We start from the raw sequence: 14,261 nt of genomic DNA, 5'->3' as shown, positions 1-14,261 counted from the left end.
TGTTAGGATGTTTCTGTCATGTGCCTTTTAATTATTTTTTTCCTCATAGTAGTACAAAGCACCACCATGTCCCAGGGCAGTCAGGCAGGCCTTCGGGATCTATCCCCTCAATCCATGAAATAACTAGCCTCTTTGTAAACAGACTGGATACTGCAGGACCCTGCACTGCCTTTCTCTGGTTTCAGAGATGTGGGATTAGGTCAGTTAAATTCCCAAAATCACAGTTTCCTCACTGGTAAAGCCGGATTCCAACAACACCCACATCCCCCTGTGAGGATCAGAGAGACCACACACACGCTGAGCTCTGTGTGTGGCACCACCCAGGCAGTGGTGGTCACTGTTGTCACGTAGTTCCCCAAACTTGAGAGAGACTTCTCGTAACTTAAACCCATATAATGAGCCAATATGTAAGAATATAATAATTGAGAAACAAACCTCTCTGGAACTGAATAAAAATTATAATTCTCTAGTTCAAGAGAGGACTGCTGGCTCTTACTGCCCAGCACCTGAGAGGAAAGGCTTGGTCCCCTCAGCCCCAGCCCCCAGCGCTCTGACCTCTGTTGACTCTTCCTGCTCGTTTATGACGAGAAAGGCGTCCTCTGCAGCCTGCCGCTTGACGTCCGCTATTGTCTGCTCCATTCGAGCTCTCTCGGTTGCAATCACTTCAAAGGCTTTTTGCTCTGCCTCAGCAACAGCTTTCTGTACTTCTGACATGGCCTGAATTTTCACCTTATTCACAGCTTCTTCTGGAAGAAAGTGACAGTAAAATCAACTGGCCGAGAAATCTCTCCCCTCCTACTCCACATCATTTCAAAGAAGGGACAGAGGTGAAACATGATTTTTCTTCTAAAAATACTTATGACAATGGCATTCACTTTTATTTTTATCTTCACTTGTCTATTCATGCGATCATTTGTTGGGTCTGCAGACCCAATCACTTGTCAGCACTGTGCAAGGTGCTGAGGAGACCTTGGCGACTGAGATTTAACATATTTTCACAACCGTGATCAAGTGTAAGTGTGGCTGAGGGGATATGATACTTGTCATTATCAGGGACAAGAATTCCAAGGGGAAAGGTGGTCAGGTCTGTAGGTGGCAGAGGAGGATCAGGAAAATGTGTCATGGTTAAGATGGTTGGTGGAAAGGAATCTTCTAGTCTTGCATTTCACGCTAAGGAATTTGGCCCTTCTTCTAAAGAAAATGTGAAACCCTAAAGGGATCTACACACAATGAAAAGAGTGAGGGCAGAGACACCAACTGAGAAGCTGGTCAATAATCTGGCTGATAAGTAGAGATTCTGAATGTAGGTGGGAGCAAGTAACACAGAGGAGGGGGTGAGACAGAATGAGGCTGGTGCACCTAAGGGTCTGGAGGTGAAGATGGAAGTGCTGTGCACTGAAACAGATAATGAGCAAAATGCTGGTGTGGAGGTAAGCAAGAAGGCTGAGGTGCATCCAGGTACCAATCACCAGGAGGCAGTTAGGTACAGAAGACTGAACTCAGTGGAGAAATGTTGCCTGAAGATATAGTTCTGGGAAGGTTGCTAGGTGCTCTGGGCTACAAAAACCCCAGCTGCCATTACCCCAGCTGGATCCTGATCAGTTCTTCCCATCAAATCCTGCTTAGTTTACACAGGAAGTATACTCCAGGTGACATACGGTATGCACCTGAGCCTCAGTCCTGGGTCCCAGCGTGAATGATGTTCCTTCCGAGTCCACAAGACTGGACAACCGTGAAGCCTAAGGAAACTCCCTTACTGCTTGGTTCTTGCACATGGCCGAGGCTCAAAGGGGGTTCACACAGTGTTCTAGGCTGCCAACCTAGAACTTTCCATCATATTGCTCCAGCCAAGAAAAGCTTTCACCCCAAATGTCAAGGGTGATGCTGATAACTATTTTCATTTCCCATAATTCTACTTTATGTCTTGGTAATATAATATACACCTCCCCACTGCCAACTGCAAAGATTTTTCTGAAGTGCTATGTAGTTTTCCAAATTAGTTTTAATGGTAAGATAATATTCCGTGGTGCCACACTGTAAATTCACATAATCATTCATTGACAGGTGGGCATTTCCTAGGTTGCCTTTCCCTTGCTCCAGTTCAGTTCAGTCGCTCAGCTGTGTCCGACTCTGTGACCCCATGGACTGTAGCATGCCAGGCTTCCCTGTCCATCACCAACTCCTGGAGCCTACTCAAACTCATGTTCATTGCGTCAGTGATGCCATCCAACCATCTTATCCTCTGTGGTCTCCTTCTCCTCTTGCCTTCAATCTTTCCCAACATCAGGGTCTTGATTTTCAGTGAGTCAGTTCTTCGCATCAGGTGGCCAAAGCATTGGAGTTTCAGCCTCAGCATCAGTCCTTTCAATGAATATTCAGGACTGATTTCCTTTAGGATGGACTGCTTGGATCTCCTTGCAGTCCAAGGGACTCTCAAGAGTCTTCTCCAACACCACAGTTCAGAAGCATCAATTCTTCGGCACTCAGCTTTCTTTATAGTCCAACTCTCATATCCATATGTGACTACTGGAAAAACCATAGCTTTGACTAGACGGACCGTTGTCGGAAAAGTAATGTCTCTGCTTTTTAATACGCTGTCTAGGTTGGTCACAGCTTTTCTTCCAAGGAGCAAGCGTTTTTTAATTTCATGGCTGTAGTCACCATCTGCAGTGCAGTGATTTTGGAGCCCAAAAAAGTCTCTCACTGTTTCCATTGTTTCCCCATCTATTTGCATTGAAGTGATGGGATGAGATGCCCTGATCTTTGTTTTCTGAATGTTGAGTTTTAAGCCAACCTTTTCACTCTCTTCTTTCACTTTCATGAAGTTCTCCTTCACTTTCATCAAGTTCTCCTTCGCTTTCTGCCATAAGGGTGGTGTCATCTGCATATCTGAGGTTATTGATACTTCTCCCAGCAATCTTGATTCCAGCTTGTGCTTCATTCAGCCCAGCATTTCACATGATGTACTCTGCCTATAAATTAAATAAGCAGGGTGACCATAAACAGCCTTGACGTACTTCTTTTCCTATTTGGAACCAGTCTGTTGTTCCATATCCAGATCTAACTGTTGCTTCTTGACCTGCATACGGATTTCACAGGAGGTAGGTCAGGTGGTCTGGTATTCCCATCTCTTGAAGAATTTTCCACAGTTTGTTGTGATCCACACAGTCAAAGGCTTTGGTGTAGCCCTTTTTTATATCACTGCTTCTTTAACAATTTGTGTCTAAATCTGGATCATTCCTTACAACCATGGATTGTAGGGAGTCATTCCATATTGTTACTGTTATTTAAAAACTTATTTATCTCTGGTTGCACTCGGTCTTCGCTGCTGTGCACGGGCTTTCTCCAGTTGTGGTGGGTAGGCTTTTGACTGCAGTGACTTCTCTTGCTGTGGAGCATGGGCTCAGGGGTGTGTGGGCTCCGTAGTTGCCATCTGCGGACTTAGCTGCCCCCACCGCATGTGGAACCTTCCTAGACCAGGGATCAAACACATGTCTCTTGGATTGGTAGGCCGCTTCTCAACCGCTAAACAAGTCAGTCTCCTTTTTACGATCATTTTTAAATTCGTTTTAATTCTTTTGGCTGTGCCATGCGGCATGTGCAATCTTAGTTCCCCAACCAGGGATCAAAGCTCTTCTCCCTGCACTGGAAGCTCTGAGTCTTAACCACTGGACCACCAGGGAAGTCCCCGGATCATTTCCTTCTAAAAGGAAAGAGTCAAAAGCATGCAAGTGAGAAATGATTTCAAAATACCCATGTGTTCACAGGTGGTAATACTTAATAATTCATTAAGTATTATTATTCATTAATTTTTAATCATTAATCCATTAAGAATTATTTAGTGAAATTAACAGGGTCCTCTAAAATTTTGTCAATAATTAGGTGTTAAAGACTTTGGGGGCTAATTGGTCAGGGTTGCATTATCTTGTACTTTCTTGACTGTCAGTGAAAATAAACATTTTGCAATAGAGTTATCTGTATTTCTCATAATGTAATGTGTCTGTCCATTTGTTTATATTATGGTCTTAAAATTAAGTGGGTATTAATCTTTTTGTAGAAATAAATTTTTTCTTAGGGAGAAACCCCAAAACTATTAATTTCACTGAGAAAGGGAGGCAAGAAGGAAAAAAAGACTAGTATTTGGATAAGGTAATAGGAGGTTAGCATAATCCCCGTCCTTCCACAACAAGCAGTTGCTACCCTCCCTTATTCTTGTAGAAAATGACACCTAGCAAGAACAGTCTTGATGAAGCTAGAGACAGTGAAGGTGAAAGGAAGAGCAGACTGAACCAAATGTGGGAATGTGAGAAGACAGTGATGAGGACAGGCAGAAATGAATTAAGCTATACTTCCAGAAATGGGGCATATAAATAGGGAAGAGTCGGTTACTTAATGCCTCCCAGAAGAAGCGGTGAAAAGGACTTGGGTGGACTGTACAGAGTCACTACAAATTCTCAACCAGCAAGGAACACAACAGGCAGTCCAGAAGTGGGGACACCTAAAGGGGGAGAAGCAGGGGCCTAGAGCTTTTTGCAGAGGGAGTTATGAGAAAATCACCTTTTCACAAATATGTACTCTACACTCAAATCAGTGAGTACATGTGACCCCTAAGCAGACAGACATACCAGTCTTTTTCCAAAACTCCACAGGTACATATCCTGTTCCCGGCCTACTGTTGAATTCCCGCTGAGAATCTACAGAGAGAGAGAGAAACAGCATAGCGCAGAACTGTCTATAATTGGCATGTTTTACTTTTGTGGAAAACTCTCATTTACCACTTAGAAAGATTCAAACATATACACTCATTTACTGGAAAAAATATTCTGACAAGAAATAAAATCAGGTTATAATAGTACACTTAAATTTTAAATGCTCACTTGCTAATCATTGGAGAAAAGCAAATTAAAACCATGATATGTCACCTCACACCTATCAGAATGGCTATCATCAAAAAGACTACAAATAACAAATGTTGGTGAAGGTGTGAGGAAAAAGGGAATCCTTGTACACTGTTGGGGGGAATGTAAATTGGTACAGACATTATAGGAAACAGTATGGCAGTTCCTCAAAAACCTAAAAACTGCCATATGATCCAGCTACTCCATGCCTGGGTACATATCTGAAGAAAATGAATACAGTAACTCAAAAAGATATAAGCACCCCAACGTTCATAGCAGCATTATTTACAATAGCCAAGATATGGAAGCAACCTAAGTGTCCATCAACATATGAATGGATAAATATGTGGTATCTTCATGGTATTTCCAGAAGTCAAAATTTTCAGCTCATTTACTAAGAAAACTAGAGTTTCAGAAGCTATTAATCAAAGGTCAGACAGAGAATGCAAGTATTTGGATCAGAAGTGCGGGACAGAAAGAACTGTGGTTCTGTAAGAGGATGCTCTAGTTCTTAGGAGAAACAGAATGAAGCACTTGAGAAAGCCAACACGGCCAACGTGAACTAATGGTGAACTGAGGCACAGGGCACGTGCCTGGTCACTGTGCTGTTGCTCTCTTAGTACTTCTACGTGTTTAAAAAACTTCAAAACAAAAAATTGAGAAACAAATTATCGTTAAGCATAGGCATACAAAATTTCTTAGGAACACTAATTTGCTAATAAGTGGAGGAGGTAAAAAGTGGGATAGGGAAGACTTCCACATTCTATATGTTTCTGTACTGCTTGACATTTTTGCAACGCAGTTCATTCTTTTAAATTCCATTAAAAAAAAAAAAAGAAATGATACACCCAAGAAAATGAAGGGGATCTAATATTACCAGATATTAAAACACATTCTGAAGCTATAATAATTAAGTTTGATATTACACTGGGAAGCTATCCTAATTGCTAAGCATGTATGCTGGTCTGGAATAAACTTAATAAGCTGTAGGACTATTTATGCCAAGTTTCTAACTTATTTAAGCCTCAGTTTTGCCATCTGTAGATGAATCTAATGGCAGTTCCTATTATCTCCATGGGCAGGCTTGAAAACACATATAAAAGGCTTATTAGCACTGGCAGGAACACAGTAAGAGTCCATACAACTATTATTACCAAAAGTGATAACTAGCATAGTCAGAAAGACTATAATACCTAAGAGTATAATATTTAAGTATTAACAAAATTATCATATGATAGTTATTTCATTTTAACAGGTAAAGGATGGGTATCAATTGATGGTAGGAAAATTTAAACTATTTGGAGAATTTAAAGTTGGATAGCTAATATACAAACACATAAAAGTTGAATATAGATGAAATTTATTGTGCCCTGGGAAGGGATCAAGTTCAAGGAAAAACTACAAATAAAATGTTAGATTTGACCCCATATTAACTATCTCATCCATTAAACAAAACAAGATCAAGTGAACAAAACAAAACGCCTGTATCCATAACTCACTAATTTACAGCTAAGGGTATCCTGAAGGAAAAATTCCCACCTATAAAGATTTTATATATTATATCACTCACCATAAAACAAAAAATAAGCAAAAAACCTTTAGTTCAACAATAAGAATGGCTTAAAAAAATAATAGTATATTTACATGGTGGAATATTGTAGTAGTCATTAAAATGTTGTTTATAAAATCTTCAATATGAGAAACATGTTTAATACGCAGTTATGTTTTCAAAGAAATCAACAGAAAGTTGTAATACAGAATTCTCAGATACATTCCAAAGCTCTTCAGTGTGGGATGATGAACTAGTAAATTCTTTATATGTTTCTGTATTTTCTACAATGAGCAATACAGTTTGACTGTTAAAAAACAAAAAACAAAACAACTTCATGAGGTTGCTCCAAACAAAAAGAAATGGTTCTCCACTGTGGGAGACCAGGTCCCATCTCAGCCAAATTAAATCAGAACCTCTGGAGCTGGGGCCATGGCATTGGGAGTTTTCCAAAGGTCCTTAGATGGGTTCTGAGGGGCATCCAGGATTAATGACTGAAGAGAAGTGCCTGGCCTAGAACCCACTGTTCACAGTTAAGGTCTCCCAAACCACACTAGGAGCATCACCTCTCTGTAGGTCATGTATGTACACATATATATACTTTCTGCTGTAACAATGGTAAAGTCCTTTTCAGCTGATTCTTTCAATATTGGTACACCTTGATCTTTCAGTTGCAAGCATTATTAATTGATTAAACTTTTCAGTGGGAAGGAATTTCATTCTTTTTTCAGCCCACCAGACATAATAAAAATTTCCTTCTTCCCCTCCCCCAAATAAATATACTCAAATTCTGTTACATCAATAATTATAATTGAATTTGTAATTATTTCAAATTCAATCTCAAACTCTATTCCTGTGGTGTCAATACATTATAAATTCCCTTTTCTTGAAGAAATCTCCAGCCAGCTTCTGGGCTAGTCTAGTCTGAACTGGCTACTTTCCAGGCTATTTCAGCCTGGAAAGTCCCACTGTTGTTTGGGATCCTCCCAAGTAGCCCAGGGATTCCCTTCCTCCATGTCTTTCCACTTTATGGTTTATTTCCTGTGTTAGGACACATATGCCTAAAGGCACATCCTACCCAGATGTGGCAGATACCACAATGAAGGCATATGGGAGGTGATTCCCCCCTCACCTCTAAATCGTGGGTTATTAATCTAACAATTGTTTTGTTAGAATTCTAGGTGAAACAGTCTGATCACAGGTGGCCCCTCATTTAGCCATGCCTTTGGACAGGACACTTTTTCAGCCACTAGGTGAATGCAAGGGAACATTTTTGGAGGAATAGTTTCAGGTGGTATCCTGGATATATCCTGGATTGAGAGCTCAACAATTTTCATCTCTACTGCTTCCGGAGTATGGGAAAAGGCAGGAAGGGACGACCCAGCTTGGTACAGTAAAACTACTTGGTTTTTTGTCCAGGCAGAGGTTGATAAATGCTATTTTTCTAGACAGGGAATGGGGAAAAGCAGACGGAAGCTGAGGTGAATATTTTGAGGGCTACTATAAGGAATGAATGAATGTGGTATACATGAGATGTCCCAAATACATTCAGCTAGTAAGTATTCTTGCCTGGAAAATCCCATGGGTGGAGGACCCTGGTAGGCTGCAGTCCATGGGGTCGAGAAGGGTCGGACACGACTGAGCGACTTCACTTTCACTTTTCACTTTCATGCTTTGGAGAAGGAAATGGCAACCCACTCCAGTGTTCTTGCCTGGAGAATCCCAGGGACGGGAGCCTGGTGGGCTGCCGTCTATGGTGTCGCACAGTCAGACACGACTGAAGCGACTTAGCAGCAGGCTTAATTTAACGTTCAAACACTCTCTGAACATCACCCCATACTTATATACAGTATAGAGTTGAAAACAGAATAAAACAGAATAAAATCATTCTATGTGGGGAAGACAACATTTCTTGAACATATCAGATACTAACCAAGTTCGTGACATATTTTGTGATTTACTGTTCATGATTCCCAAGGTCTTTATAATTCCACAATCAAGTACCATCTTCCTTTTAAAGAAAAATATAAAAAGCCTCAAATATAAAAAATAGCAACAAGAACAAAAGATACATATAAAAAGCCTCCCTTGCCAACTAAAAAGACTCTCCCCTTACCATTGCTGAGAGAATCTGCGCTCCCAGGACTGTGCTGCCTGGAGACCAACTCACTCCCTGTTTTCCTCATCTCTGTGTTTTCGTTGAATCGTCTTTTCCAGTAGTTGAGTTCTTCACGGTCAGATTCTTGACAGCGCCGCAGGACTGCCATGGAGCGCCTTGTTTTCTCTACCATTTCCATAATGCAGTTGAGGGCCTGAGCCAGGCAGGAGGTCAGGTGGAGCCACAGAAGAAGGACATCCAGACAATCAACATTGAATATCGAGGAGAGGTAAACAAAATACACAGAGTAAAGGCTTGAGAATCTTACGGATTTAGCAACAGAGTTTACATTGGAAAGCCTATCTGACTGTTTCTCTCTAAATATATACACATACTTTTCTTTTTTTTAAGATTTCAAACTAGTATTTTTTTTATTCTTCATGGTTGAAGCAGCCAGTCTCACTATAATATGATTCTTCAGAGTATGGTGAAAGCACAGTATAATCTTTGCCCAGAGCAGCTTTATGTAAGAAAGCAATCAGAGAAATTAGGTTCAGAGACAACATCACTCAGAAAGGAGAAGCTACTGTATGTATATTTTAAGGAACTATTACATCCTCTCTTCACTTTTAAGTGAGAGGGGAAACTCTCTTTTCCAGGGGAGCAGAGAATTTAGGTTTACATTCTGTGCCAGTGTACTAATTCTCATTTGTATTTAGAAAAGCTCCATTTACTATACCAGACTCTGTGACAAGCACCTTGTATATCATTCTAACTCCCCTGTAAATTCAAACATAGCATTAGTTTTTTTAATATATAAAAATTAAGCCTAAAAATGGTAATGGGCAAGTTCCTTCACCATTTTTAGACTTAATTTTTCTATCTTCCTACCATTGCCAAGGTAGGATGTGGCAAAGCTGGGACCTAACACTCATAAACCTATATTTTTTACCATTATACTACAGAGTTTCACTTGGTTATGACCTAAAATGAAAACCCACCACAAAGATTTGGGACTTATTCTTCACACTTTAGCTTGGGGAGTAGGAGATAAATCAGCTACTATTGCAAAGACATTGGAGCTCTGGTTAAGTTCACTTCAAGCATATACACTCTTACTCTCAGTAATATTTAGGATGAAAAGTAGTAAGTAGTTAGGAAAATTATACACTGTAGAATTCTTACATGATCAAGATGTTTCCATTCATCAGCCCATTCCCTTTCTGTCAAACGGTGGTCTACCAACTCATCTTGATAGCCTCCATTTAGACCTATTAGAAATTAAATTAGAAGATACAGGGAAGAATACAGTAAACAGAATTCTACCAAGTAAATACATTGATTCATACTAGCTATGAGCACACTGTTAAGGCAAATGATTCACAATGACTTAAAACCACAAAATGACATAAAACCAACAAGAAATCACTATGCAGAGTATATTAAAAACTCCTACAAATCAATTATGAAGGACAAGTAGGCCAAAAGAAAAGTAGGTAAAAGAAAGAAATGGTACGTCCCAGACAAAAAAAGCAGAGATGACTTAAAACCACAAAATGACATAAAACCAACAAGAAATCACTACACAGAGTGTATTAAAAACTCCTACAAATCAATTATGAAGGACAAGTAGGCCAGAAGAAAAGTAGTTAAAAGAAATAAATGGTTACGTCCCAGACAAAAAAAGCAGAGATGATTTATAAACATATGAAAAGATATTCAAACAGTAGTAGTCACATAGTGTAAATAAAATGTTCACGAAGATAATTTGACATCTCTATTGGAAAAATCGTCATCCATACTAAGTACTGGCAAGGTTGCGGCACAATACACTTAGTCGCCATGAACAGAGTTGGTGCTGTACCAAGTATTATTTGTCGCATGGTTTTGCAAGAACGCCATGACTGTGTGAATCAAGGGTATACTGAATTATCCACTATTTTGAAAAATCATGTCATCTATGTCACCACTACTCCTGGTCTCTGAATCATCAATGTAGCACAACTGTGTGCGTGCTAAGTCACTTCACGTGTGCCCAACACTTTGTGACCTGTCATCAGTCTGAATTTACAGGCGTTGTGTTCATAGTGAATCTGCATTTGTGCAACCATCTGCTGACTTCATCATATCTTTCTGTGAAGTCATGCCTGAGCACTAACATATTATAAAATACTCTGTTACATATTAATATCCTACTTTAGAATACTGATCCTAAAGTTATGGCACTAAGGCAGGCTATGTAGTAGTAGTGGTGCAGTTGTGTCTGTCTCTTGCTACCCCATGGGACTGTAGCCTGCTAGGCTCCTCTGTCCATAGGATAGTATCCATAAATTTTATTTTAGGAGAATAAATTAGGGGAGTGTTACAGTTTATTTGTTTAAAAATGAGGGGTGGGAAATGATTAGGTACAAACTATTTTATTATGGCATATGTTTTCAAAAGAGGACTGGAGAAAATTACAGAATCTGCCACAGGACTGGAAAAGGTCAGTTTTCATTCCAATCCCAAAGAAAGGCAATGCCAAAGAATGCTCAAACTACCGCACAATTGCACTCATCTCACACGCTAGTAAAGTAATGCTCAAAATTCTCCAAGCCAGGCTTCAGCAATATGTGAACCGTGAACTTCCTGTTGTTCAAGCTGGTTTTAGAAAAGGCAGAGGAACCAGAGATCAAATTGCCAAGAACCGCTGGATCATGGAAAAAGCAAGAGAGTTCCAGAAAAGCATCTATTTCTGCTTTATTGACTATGCCAAAGCCTTTGACTGTGTGGATCACAATAAACTGTGGAAAATTCTGAAAGAGATGGGAATACCAGATCACCTGATCTGCCTCTTGAGAAATTTGTATGCAGGTCAGGAAGCAACAGTTAGAACTGGACATGGACCAACAGCCTGGTTCCAAATAGGAAAAGGAGTACGTCAAGGCTGTATATTGTCACCCTGTTTGTTTACATTATATGCAGAGTACATCATGAGAAACGCTGGACCGGAAGAAACACAAGCTGGAATCAAGATTGCCGGGAGAAATATCAATGACCTCAGATATGCAGATGACACCACCCTTATGGCAGAAAGTGAAGAGGAACTCAAAAGCCTCTTGATGAAAGTGAAAGTGGAGAGTGAAAAAGCTGGCTTAAAGCTCAACATTCAGAAAACGAAGATCATGGCATCCGGTCCCATCACTTCATGGGAAATAGATGGGGAAACAGTGGAAACAGTGTCAGACTTTATTTTTCTGGGCTCCAAAATCACTACAGATGGTGACTGCAGCCATGAAATGAAAAGACGCTTACTCCTTGGAAGGAAAGTTATGACCAACCTAGATAGCATATTCAAAAGCAGAGACATTACTTTGCCAACAAAGGTTCGTCTAGTCAAGGCTATGGTTTTTCCTGTGGTCACGTATGGATGTGAGAGTTGGACTGTGAAGAAGGCTGAGCGCCGGAGAATTGATGCTTTTGAACTGTGGTGTTGGAGAAGACTCTTGAGAGTCCCTTGGACTGCAAGGAGATCCAACCAGTCCATTCTGAAGGAGATCAGCCCTGGGATTTCTTTGGAAGGAATGATGCTAAAGCTGAAACTCCAGTACTTTGGCCACCTCATGGGAAGAGTTGACTCATTGGAAAAGACTCTGATGCTGGGAGGGATTGGGGGCAAGAGGAGAAGGGGACGACAGAGGATGAGATGGCTGGATGGCATCACTGACTCGATGGACGTGAGTCTCAGTGAACTCCGGGAGTTGGTGATGGACAGGGAGGCCTGGCATGCTGTGATTCATGGGGTTGCAAAGAGTTGGACACAACTGAGCGACTGATCTGATATCCAGATTGGAAGACAAATGGCTGATTGTAAAACAGAACCATCAAGGTAGAGGATTAAAAGATCTTTCGAGCAGAACACTTCAAGATGAAAAAAAAAAAACCTCTTTCTAAAACTGGTAGAAATATAAGGAAAACCTGACCAAAATGCACTTATAGCTAGTTTGTGGCATACTTCTCTCTAATGGATTCAAATGGCAAAAAAACTTGTATGAATATAGAAGAAATCAATAGGAAGTCTCATTTTTAACAAAATGAAACATACAGAACAGCTGCGAAGGGAGGCATCATAGCATACTGGGAATATAGCCAAGCTCTCAGCATCAGACAACTGGGGTCAGAATCTTGTTTTTGCTACTTTCTAGCTATGTGATTCTGGCCACAGTTCTGTCTATTTTCATGTATAAAAAGATGTAAACTCCATGGAGCCCCATGTGTGAGGATTAACTGAGACAACCGACATATACCACAATCTAAGTACTTAAGACTCAGTAAATGTTGGCGGCTGAGAACATCACTGCTGTCACGGCCCTCACCATTCAGCTACCACTGCATGAAGCCAGAGCCCTACTGTGGTTCAAGTCTCTGAAAGATGACAGTGAGTCTAAGTCAGAGGGGGACAGGCAAATGTTTCGCAGCTTTTTACTCCACAGGGCAACCCACAAATGGAAATGCATGGGCAATCCTGGAAGCTAGTAGCCCTCTGGTTCTCTGCTCTGACACACCTCAGCAGAACAACTGCAAAGAACCTTCTGCAGTAAAGTTACATGAGTACATGACAAAGAGCTTTGTTCAAAACTGATCTCACTCTGCATTTTCTGAGTCTCTTGTAAATGTTATCATACTTTCATAATTGAAAAAAAAATTTAATTAAAAAAAAAAAAACAAAAAAACAAAACTGATCTCAGGTGAGGTTTGCTAGGGGACTTTTTGTTTTTTTCTTAAATTTAATGGTTGCTGAGGACGCATATGCCAGGCATTCCTGGCACATGACAATGACCCAGCACAGGGGGTGGTTTTCTCTCCATTTTAGAAATGAGTAAGCCGAGGCACAGAAAGCCTATGCAACTTGCATCAGATCACACAGCTAGTTATAATGCAGAATCAAGATTTAATTTCAGGTATGCCTCACCTCTGACCTAAATGTCTCTGTACCTTTCACCACGTTTTACATCTTTGTTGTTTAACTTCTAAAACATTTCACTCTGTAATAAACTCAGACCTACAGAAATGTTGCAAGAGTAAAGAATTCTCATACACCCTTCACCCAGATTTCCTAAATGTAATTTTATCTCACTTTGCCATTCTCCATTTCCCTTCTGAAATGTATCAGAATAAATAATACCCCTTTATTTTTAAATGCTTTTCATTGTGTATTTCCTAAAATATGTTTAGCCCACTTCCACCCTATAATGATAATAGAAACAAAGTATGAATTGAGATAAATTTCAAATGAGAATACTGTAATTCTAACATTCTTTTCATGTATGATATTGTTTTATCAGTGGGAAAAAAAGCAATGATGATAGTATTTTATCACTAAGAAGGAAAGAAAACCACGAATTCAATCTGAATTTAAATCATTATCGTGCTGTTTATGCCACTTACTAAGATTGTGGTGTCTATCACGAACTTCTCGATGTTCTATCATCTTGCTGGGCTCACGATATAGGTGGGAAGTTGCGATATCTTCTAAGGTGTAGTGCTGAAGAGGCGGAGGAGTAGGATGGAACTGGCCCCCAGGATTCATGAGGGGCACAGTGAGGGCAGGACTGTGCCGGGGAGCAGGGCTAATGGTACACACTCTCTTGGCAGGAGGCTCAGGAGCAATTGCGTCTCTTTCAAAACTGCTCTCTTCCCGCCTGTAGAAGAACGGGCAAGTACACGTCTGAGCCTG

At 40.4% G+C, this 14,261-nt stretch overlaps 1 protein-coding gene across 6 annotated transcripts in view; it reads right to left on the bottom strand.

Annotated features, from left to right (window-relative positions):
• The window catches only part of CBFA2T2 (CBFA2/RUNX1 partner transcriptional co-repressor 2), a 144,007-nt gene that overhangs the window by 11,399 nt on the left and 118,347 nt on the right, over positions 1-14,261 (bottom strand). For 4 of the 6 annotated variants that reach the window (XR_011570193.1, XM_019972271.2, XM_070801518.1 and 1 more), the window contains exons 6-10: positions 13,973-14,226; positions 9,731-9,816; positions 8,564-8,759; positions 4,626-4,694; positions 556-746 (exon numbers count right to left, since the gene is read on the bottom strand). Coding sequence is in view for 5 of the 6 variants with exons in the window: in XM_019972271.2 (XP_019827830.2) it covers positions 556-746; positions 4,626-4,694; positions 8,564-8,759; positions 9,731-9,816; positions 13,973-14,226 (796 nt within the window). In the remaining variant the exon portion in view is untranslated. The remainder of the gene's footprint in view (positions 1-555; positions 747-4,625; positions 4,695-8,563; positions 8,760-9,730; positions 9,817-13,972; positions 14,227-14,261) is intronic. The other 2 variants (XM_070801516.1, XM_070801517.1) reach the window with 2 other exon arrangements.

Source organism: Bos indicus, chromosome 13 (genome assembly GCF_029378745.1).
Source record: "Bos indicus isolate NIAB-ARS_2022 breed Sahiwal x Tharparkar chromosome 13, NIAB-ARS_B.indTharparkar_mat_pri_1.0, whole genome shotgun sequence".
Classification (NCBI taxonomy): domain Eukaryota; kingdom Metazoa; phylum Chordata; class Mammalia; order Artiodactyla; family Bovidae; genus Bos; species Bos indicus.
Note: the sequence above shows the minus strand (reverse complement) of the source record. Positions and strands in the feature narration are given on the sequence as shown.